At 41.8% G+C, this 13,968-nt stretch overlaps 1 protein-coding gene across 1 annotated transcript in view; it reads left to right on the top strand.

Annotated features, from left to right (window-relative positions):
* CNGB1 (cyclic nucleotide gated channel subunit beta 1) overlaps positions 1-13,968 on the top strand; it is a 1,326,699-nt gene that overhangs the window by 867,802 nt on the left and 444,929 nt on the right. The window contains exons 24-25 of the mRNA XM_086945539.1: positions 9,210-9,252; positions 13,924-13,964. Of these exons, the coding sequence (XP_086801665.1) occupies positions 9,210-9,252; positions 13,924-13,964 (84 nt within the window). The remainder of the gene's footprint in view (positions 1-9,209; positions 9,253-13,923; positions 13,965-13,968) is intronic.

Consider the following 13,968-nt stretch of genomic DNA (forward strand, 5'->3'; position numbering starts at 1 on the left):
AAGAAAGGCTGAGTGGACCCATCAGCGTAGGAACCTGTGAACATGCAGTCAAACACAGATTCATCCAATGGATGCTTTAGTCCGCCCAACCACCAGGCCTGGCTGCAGTCTTGCAGTCAAGCCGACCAAACACCTGACTTACAATATGTGTTTAGACCCCCACGAATATTGATGGTAAAAAACTTTTAGATATTCAATTTCTGCCTAGTATTGGTTTGCTGTACTATCATTACATATTTGTAAAACGTTACATGCCAAGTAAATGGACTCACACTGCATAAAAATGAAAATGACAGCACGCAGTGTTCTTTGCACCTAGCCCTTTGCCTTGATGATGTCACTGCACCCTTATACTGTACACAAGAGCAGCCACCCTTTTTCTAAGTGGCAATGGTAATACAGCCTAGATTGTAAGAGATCCTTGCTTCGATCAGGTGCAGTTTAAAGAGAAAAGACTGGAGGAATATGGTCAAAGTTTCTTGCGCAGAGACCCCTTTGGCAGCAGAATGGAGGATTTCTTCAAGTGGGCTAATTGTATGTTCATAATTCCTACTAGAAGAGAGGCACCATAGTCCAGCCTTGACAGGAGTAGTGCCTGGACCAAATCTGTGAAGTCTGGCTCTTGGATAAACTATTTGGAATTTCTTTGTAGTCTGAGCTGGGATAGGCTCCACTTGAGATGTTGTTAATGTGTTCTTGGATGTGTAAGTGTTTGGCGAGAGGGTGATTTCTCTTTGTCAGAATTTTGGAGATGTTGCTAGAAAGCATGTTTTGTTTGGTCCAATTTTGGATATGGATGTTGCAATTCGGAGGAACGATGTAGAGAAATTTAGTTTTTGATTGGTTGAATTTTAGATGGTGCTAGAGCAACCAGGAGCAGATTTTGGTCAGTTTTTGTGTGTCTCCTGGAAAGGTGATTTTTTGGTAGATTTAGGTGTCTGCATAGAAGTGATAGTTTTAGTTCAATTGCTTCAGGATGTGGGCAAGGGGTTCAATATGTTGAAAATATGTAGTGAGAGAATTGACCCTTGAGGGCACTTTGTAGGCTATAGGCCCTATTTAGATGTAGGCGGATGCATTATTATCTATTGGCATGGTGGGGTGTATATGACCACCTTTCAGAGGGTATTTTGGCCGCTGTATTTAAATATGTCTGCTGAGACAGCAGACTTATCTAGCATTTCCAGGAACCGCTGTCACCACGTTTCAAGGAAATGCATTGAAAGTTTCATGGACGGCTCCGTCAACCTGACTGAGCCTTATGTCAAACTTTCAAGCTTTTTTGTTATTTTCAAAAACAATTCCCCAAAGCTGGATTTTGAATTAGAAAATTGAAAAAAAATCTTGTCCTCCCTGCCATGGGAGTTAGTTCCCAATGCGAGGAGAAAATTTTGTATTTTTGCACTGCCCTTTACTACCAGGGTTTGCCTGGTAGTGACGTGCAGTTAAAACTGATATATGTGTCCGCCCATTTAAATTAGGCGGGCAGACATAGATGGCCCTACCTATTGCAGACCATTTCTTTGGCCAAAGGTTACTCCATCGCCGTTGCAACAGAATACCCTTTCCGCCAACATATAAATCAGAACCAATGTCACTAATACCTAGCCTGTCTCTAAGAGTCCTCAGGATTGTGTTTTGGTTCACAGTATTGAAGGCAACTGAAAGATCTAGTATAATGAGAAGTCTTGAGTATCCTTTTGCAAGGCAATGCCCGGCATTATCCACCAATATTAGGGTTGATGTCTCTGTACTTCCTCCTTTTCTGGATCCAGATTAAAGGTAATCCAGAAGTTTATTCTCTTGTAGGAAAAGCTTGCGTTGTGTTTTTCACACAGTTTTTAAGACATTTATGAGGAATGATAGATTAGATAAGGGACAGTTTTTGTTGAGATGTCTGGGTTTTTGCATTGTGTTTTTTTAGGAGTGACTTGACTTGAGAGTAGCATAAGGGATGGGATCATGTCATGTGAGTATTGCTTAGTCTTACTGATCATTTTAGTTAGTCCCTCATGAGATATTTCTCTGAAGGTAGACCATGGTGAGTTATTTTTCGGGGTTAAAAATTGATGTGATAGCTCACTTAGCTTGACTGTTACGGATTGTTCTATTTTTTAAATCTTTTCTATAAAGAAGTTGGAGAATTCCTCAAATCACATTTGCATGGGATGTTCCTGTGAATTCTCATGGCATCCTCTGTGTGGATTTTTTGACGCAATAGTATGGTTGCCTCAGATGGTTTGTTGCTTAATCAGTTTCCTTTCAGAAACTCTTTCGACCAAGCACCCTGCCTTCAGGATTGTTAAGGCCTGCTATTGGGTTAACAGTGACCCTTACAGATAAGTTTTAAGTGCATTGAACCTTAGATATAGTAAACCAATAACTTAAGTAGGTGGTGCACCAACTTACACAGGCTGCAATGGCAGGCTTGTAGGTTCCATTTTGCATGGCCTCTCATGGGTAGCTTAATATATGCTTCAGCATATCGGAGGCCTCTGGTGTACCTATGCCCTGAGTACATGTGTACCATATACTAGGGCCTGACAAGGGTACACCAGTATACCTATCTGGAGTGTACCTAAGTACATAACCTAACCAATTTAGGGAGAAAGCAGATATACTGGGGTCCTGATTAGCAGGATCCCAGCCAGACTAGTCAAAATCCAGCACAGCACCAGGTGGGGATAACTATGTAGAAAGATCCTACCTTCCTACATATATCTTTTAATTAAATGATGAAAGTTGCCTTGATTAACACGTTGGTTAATCATCATCAACAACTTTATTGCGGTCAGTAGACCATAAAAGTGCAAAATAAGCAACAATACAGTAAAAACATGCTCAGATACATGGACTTGAGACACCAGAGTCCACGATTACAGCAGCAAATTATTACTATTACCCCTTCCCTGAAAAATGGACAAAAATCATAGCAGCATATACAAAAAGACCATATAGTAAAAAGCATATACAGTAATTTGGGGGGAAAAGGTGCTGATGAATTTAATAAACTACAGTATTAAAAGGTCTCACTAAAATCACATATATAAAAGTTAAATGTAAAAATGGAAGGAAAAAGGCAGCCAATCCAGCTAAAAATTGGGGAGGTTTTGTCAGCTATGCCATATACAGATATATATTTTTTAAAGCGACCTGCACACACCACATAGATAGTAAAAAACATGACACCGCAAATACAATAGGGAATAAGGTATTGTACTTCAGTAGCCTAAATACCTCAACACAGCGACTCATTCCCAAATTTCGACAGAGCTGCGTCAACCAGTGGTGCCTAGATTTTCTATAGCCAGGGCAAAAAAAGAAAACATGAAGCTCTGATTCCTCTGCCTGATTACAAGCAGCACAGCCTAGAGCAAGTGTACCTGCCCATTTATTGGAAAAGGTGCATATCCTTTGTGTGAATTTATTGACGTTATAGTATGGTTACCTCAGATGGTTTGTTGCTTAATCAGTTTCCTTTTAGAAACTTTTCCTTACTGTTATCTTTGAAATCTTGTACTAGGGATAGATCTGTGATTTAGGAGCACCACAAATACATTGATTAACACGTTGGTTAATATCAGTGCTTAATTTGAGCCGGTGGTTTCCGGGGCTCAGGACCGGCACCTAATTGCCAGCCGGCTTATGACAGTCTGCCAGATGGTGGCGTTGTCTTGCTAATTTAGGTATGAGGACAACAGCAGCTGTTTATTAGTTCAATTTACATTGACAATGACTAATGCCTGCCTCCCAAGCCATTCTTATATATTTGGGGGGCTGGAAACGTATGAATTGTCACACTTGTAAGAGTGTGATGGTTAGTAGCTCTGTTTGTACAGGTATTGGCAGCTGGTAGGGGAAATGTGTGGTGCAAGCTACAGTGGCCTCCCGACTAGAGCCCCAGCATTTATCTTTTACCAATTAAGAACTGGTTAATATTTATATTTTATGACTGTTGGTTTAATAATATGCATTGCTTTGAAATTTGGGTTCCTGAATCTGCTCTATAAGAACAACTTTCTAAACTTAGGAATTCAGTGGAACTTCTACTGTCTGCCAGCCTTTCACTCACACTTTCTTTCAAGTCCACTAGTATGGGAAGCCATTTCAATATGCATTATATTCTTCTCAGAATATAATATATTCATTTCAGTAATTTATATTCATTTCAATCTGTCATTTTCATTTTATTGTATGCCATATTGCTCTTGGCATATGTTAGTCATTTCAAGGAATGTCCTATTCTTTTTGATGCATATTGTATTTGTTTCACTTATTGCTACATTGTTTATAGTGAGGGCCATATTCATTACAGTATCATTGATGTATATTTCAATATATCTCTTATTCAATTCAGAGTGTGTGTTATCCATATTAATCACTAAGTAGTACATTCACTCTGCCAGGTTTCATATTTGTTTTGGTTCAAGTCAGATTCACTCTGCCAGGTATCATACTTACTTTGACATATATTATATTCATTCTGATGGGTGTCATAATCATTTTGCATCACGATAAGTATTTCAGAAGGTGTTGTATATGTGGATCTGTATTTTTGACGTGAACGGCTTCCCATACACTAGGAAGCCTACAGAGGGCTTCCTAAGGTCAGGGGAAGGTTAACTACTTGCTGAAAAATCGGACTTTCACGCTCATGTTTTAGGACTTTTTTTACTGGGTTAGGCATATCCTTGGCCTCAAATGGCGTCTGCTTGCATACCAGAATATGTTTCTGCCACTTTCTCTGTTTTGTCGCACAAACGTTGATTCAAGTTCCCCTGAAAAAATGGATTTTTGCATGTTATGCTGGAAGTGAATATACAATAACCATATATAATAGATGTATTCAGTATCACTGGATGACTTATGCGAGGTACTGGTAAGGCATTTCACGTAGTGAGGAAGGTTATGAGAAATGATCTTGCTGCAATTAAAGAGTCAGATCTATATTTATTATGAACTTTAGTATAATGACAGGGAGCCCCCTGAGGGCAAATATGCCCAAGAAAAAATCCAACTTTAAAATTCTGCAACAAAGATATTAATACACAGCATAAAAGCAGCCTATATGGAGAACATGGCGAATTGTGCAAGACTGTTTTGGGCGGTCACAGAGGGGGGCGGCCAAGCAGTCATTGCACACTTAGGAGGGTGCTGCCTACCACCCCTCCCCTGCCCTCCCTCCTTCACGCAAAGCTGCATAAGCAGGAGAAAATAAAATAATAGTAACGCAAGTTATTATCATTTTAATTTCCCTTTGTGTCACTACAAAAAAGCAGTGAGGCGACGCTCCTCCCCCTTAGCAGAGGTGCCACCATTGACAGGTAACCCCAGACCAAAATAACCAACTGGGAGAATCCATAAACTAGTAAGAGTCACGACAGGCAATAGTGACCCTGAAACTTCACAAGTTCCCCAGCCCGGACGTCTGACAGCACAATTTTATAAAACCTTCAGCACAGAGCTAATTCCCCATTTGACTTGACTTTTAATCATTTAGCAGAAACCAAACATGTGATTTTTATAATGAGCAAGGCCATAATTTCGGTCAAACCTAAAACAGGAAAGGACCCGCACAGATGTGGCTCATATTGTCCTATAGCACTGCTCAACCTTGACGCGAAGTAATACTTTAACATTTTGACCTCGCGTCTGGAGGACCTGATGACGGCTCTGATCCACCCGGATCAATCAGGCAGGCAGATGCACGATAATGTAAGGAAGGTACTCCATTTGGTTGAGAAAGACACCAAAAAGCATATTCCGGCAGTACTGCTTGTACTGGACGCCGAGAAGGTGTTTGATCGGGTGGACTAGCCCTTTATGTTTCACACCCTCCAGCGATTTCGTTTCTGTGAGGCCTTTATAGCAATGATACAGGCTAACTTCGCTATGCGGTAGGGTAATAGTCAATGGGGTGAGTTCGTATTCCTTTCTTCTGGGCAGGGGGGTGAGACAGGGCTCCTCTCTCCCTACTCCTCTTCGCTCACAGTATAGAACCCCTCGCAGTAAAGATAACTGAAAATCTGACAATCAGTGGCATCTGTTTTGGATCAGAAGACCATAAGATTTCAGTGTTCGCAGATTACATTTTACTAACACTTACAGATCCACAACATTCTCTGACAACACTGAAAGAGGATTTGCAACTCTTTGAAGGGGTAGCTGGCTTACGTATTAACCTGACTAAATCCTTCCTCCTCAACATGACTTTGACCAACATGGATATAGGGGCGCTGGTGCCTTCAACCCCCTATCAATGGCCAAAGAAAGAGCCCACTTACCTCATGTTCAAAATAACTCCCAATATCTCAAGCCTAATCGCGGCTAATTACCCTACACTCCTCCGTAAATTAAAGATTGACCTTAGACAATGGGCACCCATGTGTATGTCATGGCTCTGCAGTGAACATTCCATTAAAATGGTATTCTTACCAAAATGTCTTCACCTCTTCCAGAGTTGCCTGTTAATCTTGAGCATGGATTACCTGCCTAGCTTACGCACTCTGCTTACAAAATGTATCCGGCAGAATAAAAGAGCCTGTCTACCCTTTAACTTACTTCGAAAGCCAAGGGATGAAGGAAGTTTGAAATGCCCAGATTTTAATCTCTATTACAAAGCTGTCCAACTTCGAGTTATTACTGAGTGGTCCCAGTGAGAGTCAGATAAACACCGGCTCCATTTGCACAGGGCAATAGCAGGGAGAGTCATATGGAATGTACTCTGGAAACCGGAACCAGTCTGCCCTCCCTTAATGCTTATATAAGCAGCCCCACGAGAACGACCTTAAAATCTTGGGACGAGGAACTCAAGCTAGCTGCATAGACGACATTCCCCTTTCCGTTCACCCCATACATTATAACCCTGCCTTTCCGCCAGCTGAGCGACCAGGCCCATTTCATGCATGGAGGGAGAGGGACTGCCTCACGCTGTCTGATATCTTCCTAAATTGAGGTATATTAACCTTTGAACACTGTCAACGAGTCTTTCACCTCCCGAACACATAATATTTATATTATCTACAGCTGCGTCATTGGGCTCTACAGCCAGAGATCCGAGAAGCACCGACTAGGGAGCTCACACCACAAGAGTGCTTTGTGAACGGGGCTAGGACTACTAAGGGCAACATTTCCTTTCTATATTCCCTCCCAATACACACACTACCCTCCCAGGAACCATGTCACCTGAATTTTTGGGAATGCACCCTAAGACACAACATTTCAGATAGGCAATGGAAGACACTCTGGAAAGACATAGCCCGGCACAATCATTCTCTAGGCCTCTGAGAAGCCCACTACAAGATACTTTATGATTGGTACCTATACCCCACCAAATTGAGAAAGATCTTTCCTAACACAACAGACTTACGTTGAAGGGGTTGTGGACTACTAGGCAACTTTCGCCGTATTTGGTGGGACTACCCGATAATCCTCTCCTGGGCTGAAATCTTTGCCTAAATGAAACATATGTTGTGGTACGCCATTCCAGATACCCCTGTCTTTGCACTCCTGGGTTTATGGGATAACTGCTTGAAATACCAACCAAAAACAGACCAAGCTATAACATGGCTCTGCCTGGGAACAGCGAAGACTAATTGCTGCAGCTTGGAGGAATGAGGAAGCAACGGCGCGGACACAATGGCATGCACGCCTATGGCAGGTAGTCATATTGGAAAGATGACTTTAAAAACTTTGAAAATACCTGGGGCCCCCTGATCAGTGACCTCTCTAGGGGACTCCCACTTGTGGCCTGCCCCTCATGAGTACCAGCGCTACATATCTTTCAGTTGTGAGCAGTGAAGTGTTACCTATAAGAGAGTCAACTGTTAGATTCACATTCACCCCCAAGCCACTCGAATCCACTGCTATGTTTATCTTTGTTTGTTGTTTTTTATTTCTTTTTCTTTTCAGTTCACAAGGGAGGAGGGACAGACATATGATAAAGGGAAAGGCACAGTTTGAGAGGGGCTATTGAAGAATGTTTCATTATCAGCTCTGGCAATGCTTTTATGAGAATCTGCAATAGGGGGTACCCTAAATAACGAAAGAACGCTGTGTATTGATATAGCTACTTTGAGGCTATGTAAGGATTCCCTCATTGAATCTATTGCCATATTCTGTGTTGTAAAAATCAATAAAAACATATTTGACAAAAGTAGAAAATGTGACCTTCTAGTGTTCACCAGACCCACTGCTGCTTTTGACCTCAACCACTTAAATGTTCTTTATTTGATTAAAATTGCCATGTTCTTCAAGAATAAAGTGAATTTAAAAAGTGAAAATGTTATGACTAAGCCTGTTGACCTCAATGCATCGCTCTATTGACCCATAACTATCTAGCATGCGCCCGAGCTGGAGATATCCTTTAAGTGCCCAAGCCAGAAACATTTAAATGTGTGCCTATTGCATCAGAGGGAAGTGTGAAACTAAGGATGTCACATACATCTACTGAATACCCCTTTCTCCAAGCTGGCAGTAAGCTTCAATGATAAGAAAAAGGTCACGATAATCTTGTTGTCTCCAGCTAAAGAAATGTGTTCTGAAGCCTAGGGAGATATGTATATATAAAGTTTGAAACATTTGTGGTATAACAGCTAGTGGTGTATCTTGCAGTGTAGATCCTGCTTGGTTATACCACCTAAATACGATGGATGAAATATTGAAATTCCAAAATATTTTTGCCTTAATATCAAATACCAAATGATTGTGAAGGTAAGTGTACAAAGATAAGTGTAGTTTTACTGTACTTAACTCTGCATGTACGTGGCATGACAATATCTATCTTCCAGGTATGTGGAAGTGGCATTGACAATTGTAAATCTGTACTTACTAATATCCACTTAAGTTCACAATAATTTGGTGCTTGATGTTTAAGCTCAGTTATTTTGTATATCGAGATTTTTATCTCAAACTATTCTGACATACAAACGTCTGCTTGATCCACATCATTGAAGATCCCACCCTGGTTATGCTGTGAAGACTGTCTTCCTTGAGATCTGGGATTCACTGTTAAAGGTGGTGGATGACAGCCGGATGACTATGGTCATAATGTCACAATTGTTTTTTTAGGCAACAGCCCCTAAAGATGGCTTCACCACAGGCACTCTATACCACAAATGTCTTACTTACTAGAACCTCAAGAGAATTTGCTCATAGACAAGCGTGCTATGGTTCTAAACTTTTAACACATTTATTTCTGTTTTGTACAGGATTTGGACATTGCAGCTGCTGCTTTCACTACAGAGGGAGAAGGTACAGCCAATTGATTTGCACATATAAGAAGCTTGTCAACACAATAGGTCTCTCCGCAGTTGCTCTCCTGAATAAACACACAGCTGTCTCAAATGCACCTCTGTTTACCCTCCCTCTTGTCTCACATCTGTCTACTGCTGACAACAGAAACAGCTGCTTTGTAAAGCCTATATTTTCCTTCCTATCATATTCACAGTTCTTCCTGCACATTCTCTATCTTTCAAGTTGCTCTCAGCCTTTTATTACAAAGTAGATGCAATCCTCATCTCCCTGCAGTTATGTTCATGCAACCAAGCCCTTTCAAGGGTCCAGAGAAGCTTGGAACATTGCCTGCTTTTGAAGCTACTAGCTGATCAAAAGCCAAAACCCCACAACTGTCTAAATTTAAGGCCTCCTTGTCAGTTTGAGACCCAAGCCAAGAGGAGCCCCTGTCCACTTTGATTGGCCCTAACTAAAAGAACTGCAGCAAAACCAAAGGGGATGATGGACGGAGTGTTGAGCATTGCAAGCACTCACCCCCAGTCAAGTGATCTGGTTTTAATCCATTATCATTCTTTAGCTCACTCCGCCACCCCAGTTCAAATCAGTCTGACCCTGTGCCTCATGTGAGCAGTCCCACTCGAATTACCAAGCCATGTCTTCCCTGGACCGGAGACCCAGTTGGCAGGGTATGCCCAGAAGTGGGTCCCTTGCTAACTTTGCCACTGGATTCAAGCTAACTTGGCTGATGACGGGTGTTACCCAGAAACCGGTCCCAGGATGCTTGTTTCCGGTTCAGGGAAGACATGGCTTGGCAGTTCGGGCTGGACTGTTCCCATGAAGCACAGGGTCAAGAGTGATTTGCAAATAGCTGGGTCTGAACTGAGGTGGCGAAGTGAGCTAAAGAATGATGATGGATTCAATCCAGATCTGTGACTTGGGGGTGAGTGCCTGAAAAGTTTCAGTGCACCGTCCATCATCTCCTTGTGTTTCCTAACTAAAAGACTGCCCTGCTCTGCTGGCATAACTATGCTAGTCCCTATACTCCTGTACTTATGCAAAAGCACACATCTCTGGCAAGGTATCTCTAACACTCCTGGCCCTCACATGTTTCGATATATATTGTAAGCCAGTGTGGGAAAGCCATGACATGATATACATGCAGAGTACTACTACATTGTACTGATTAGATGAGCGAGGATAGGGCCTCATTGGATTCTGCATCAGTGTTATTGACGGGGGGCACTGGAAATGAGCGTCAAGGAGTGAGCATAGGGTCACATATGGAAGCAGACTTGAAGCCAGAGTTAGACTGTTGTTATGAAAGGAGGCATATGTTGAAGATCTTGGAAAGTCAGTTCTAGGGCTAAAAACGCCCTTGAACTTCCTTAAACACAAGAGTCAGGAGCAAGAGGGACCCCTAATTGAACCCATTAAATACCAGCATAAGTAAAAGGAATCTGTGTTGAGGGTATGAGAAGTGAAGAAAGAAGAAATGTGTATGTTTTGCACTATTTAAATCGTAAGTCCAGGAAAAGAAGGTACAAACCCCTCCCCCCGCCCAAATCAAGAAATAGAAGCCAATCATTTAAACACTTCAATAGATAGGATTTGAAGGTGTCAACTCGTCAAATTTAAAGGTAGGTACAGGGGCATCATTCATCATTCATTCCCTAAAGACATCAGAGGATAGATCCCTGATCACACTCATAGCCTGCTGTAGGGATGTGGGCGGGCAAAGAGTAGAAAAAAAGCATACAGTAATAGAGATGCACAGAGTCATTCAATGTATTGCTTAGTAAAGATCCTTTAAGTTAAAATCATTTTGTGAAACACAATGAATAGCTCTTTAGCAGAATAAAACTGTCAAGTTCATTTAAAATGAATGTTATTTAAAACGTGTATGGTGCTAGCTGTGCCATCCAAAAACTCTATTGGCACAGTGCCACCATACCATGATTTAAAATATTGTTTAGAATTCTTTTTAGAAAAAGCCTTCTAGAGTAATTGTTAATATCCCAATGCACCTCAAAAGTGATCTACCTAAATCAGATTTTTGAGCTGACTTATGACAACCTGAATTTATTTATCCAAATGGCTGATATAATGGAGACCTGCACACTGAAGATGAGGGGAATCACACCATATCCCTGACGTTCACCCTGTGATAAAACATAGGCTTTCACCAGTACCTGTGCTCTGCATCTTGTGAAGGACAATTACATCATATGTGAGCTAAATTGTCATTGTTTTTCATAAATTACAAGGAGATTCCTCTCAGCGACAACAAGCCCTTCAGGATCTAACCTCTGAGACTAGGCTCAAGAGAAATCAGAGGCGCACAGATGTGTTTTATTCTTTTGGCAGTTCCTCAGTCAAATGTCAAAAGTATGTTGCCTCTAGATATTCGCCTCAAGATACCTGAAAAATTTATTTCCTTCAAAGACCCCCATTTCACCTTCTCTGTAAATCTCCTTCATCCAAATCCTTGCTTTTGACTCATGGGGTTTTGTATGCATTCTGTTCGTTTCCCCACCCTTGTTGTTTCTTACACCAAGGAGAAGCAAGTGTAGTGCCAGGGATAGCAATTGGTAAGTCAGGAGTAGGAAGAGCTACCCTACGCTAATTAACATCCATGATTGTCCTCTGTTCAACAAATCACATTCAGCTCTGGAGCCACAGACCTTTTCTTTAACTTGCTAACTGCCACTTAATTCTCCTCTTTAACTGGGCCATCCAGAAATGAAATTAGATCTAAAAATCCCAACTGACATCATCAGACATACATTCTAGAAAGCCTATTGTTGGTATTTACTTCTGATACAGGACTGGGCAAAGAGAACAGTTTTCTTTCTCCACGGTGTTGAAAGACTATGAGAGTGGAGGTAGAGGCCTTTCAGAAGCCAGTGCCGGGGGATAGGAGATGTGATGTTGTGATTCTTGGGGCACAAGAGAGAAGCACGTGTAACACTATATTTAGATCAGAAAGGATTAGATGCTGCTTGTGCATTGAGTGGGTAGTTGTAGTTCAGGTTATGGATCATGGAAGTGTATTCCTGTATTGCTCTGCTCAGAGAGGTGTCCTAATTGTGACCATGTACTTCCTGAACTGCGATGCATCTTGATTATTGTGTTTCTCATTACAGTTGCAGATGTCCTACCCTGCTGTGCTTTGCTTCCTGCTCCTAACCTCCCACCAGCATGCCCAAGCAAACCAAGGATGTCGAATTAGCTCGCCTGGTGCATCGCAAGCCGCCGGACCGGCCGACAATCCCGCTTGCCCCCTCAGTCACCACTGAGCAGCTTCCTAATGTTCCCAGCTACAAAGCAAACGCAGGACCCTCCTCCTCACATCTCCTTTCTCCCCCTAACCCTCGGAGAGCAAAGATCGGGGTGCTGAATCCTGTGTTCCAGAGCGAGGGGGTGTCTACCTCTGGGTCTCTAGGTAGTGCATGATGTCTAATAGATGTTGTGCTGTTTGGTATTGTGCAGTGTTTTTGAAGTGCTTTGTATTATCCTAAGAAAAGTGATGGGATTTGGTTAGATCTCCTTTGCATAGCTGTACAAATATATTTGTAACTAATGCCTCAAATATATGCACTCAACCCTATTCCTGGGTTATATTTGTGTTATCCCTTGAATTGAATTCTCTTTAACATCACATCAGAACCTCTGGAAGGGATTAGAATTTTCCATATCTCCATACCATCTTCAACACAACAACATTCTTACTGTGATGTCTTAAAACTGATTTTCCAACAGTCAGTGATGATAGCAGGACATTATTATAACAAGAACTGGACATACAAGCCCATGATGACCTCTGGCCCCATGGTACTCCAGCATTTGTATCACATGGTTTCTTTCTCATGACATGAAGCTCCTTCCACTCCTCTGCTTCTCTGTCTGAGAAATTTTCACTGGAGACACTACCCTCTCTCACAGAGATAAAGCAGTGTCAAACAATTTCTAGATCCCTCATTCTTTATAGCTCAGTAACAAAGTGCCTCACAATGTCCCCAGTGAATTGCTGCCTTGTGAGATACTTTAACCAGAGTCAGTTACCCCATATTAATTTAAAAAGCAGTGTAGATCAAAGTTATTGATGATTGGAGTAAGGATGCTGTGAACAGCTTGTGCTACTAGACACACTTTCATTGCTGACCAACCAGTGGACAGATGAATACACTGCCACCAAGCAATGTTATGACATTATTTCCATTCACAGTCTGATGCACACCCGCATATGACTGCAATTGTAATACGTCCTTTAAAAAAAAAAGGGGTGATAGTTGAATGAAAAGCCAAATCTACAAAATTCATGGGTAGATGTCCTGGAAAGTATGGGTCTGTGGTCATGAACAAAGTGGTTGAATATTTAAAGTGGAGAGTTAGTTCTCTAGCATCTCCTGAGCTGAGCCCTGGAGCCTGCAGAAAGTCCTGGACCTCCATTATGTGTCATTGGATGTCACAAAAATGAATACTGAAACCAATAACACCTGGGTCCCACCTGGTTTCATTGTGAGCCCTGGAACAGCTAAGTAGGAACCCCAAATCTAGGACACAATTGTCTCAAATTCCTCCATGGTGTTGTTGTAGTTTAAATGTGTCGTTTTCTGGCAATGGCTCACGTCTTATCAGAGAATGGTGGTGCTCTACATATATCTACTGACAATGTTATTTTTCCCAAAGAGCCCCATGGAAGCTGCCATCCAGCTGTCAATGTGGAAGATGTGG

This window comes from Lissotriton vulgaris, chromosome 12, assembly GCF_964263255.1.
Source record: "Lissotriton vulgaris chromosome 12, aLisVul1.2, whole genome shotgun sequence".
NCBI classification, from domain to species: Eukaryota; Metazoa; Chordata; class Amphibia; order Caudata; family Salamandridae; genus Lissotriton; species Lissotriton vulgaris.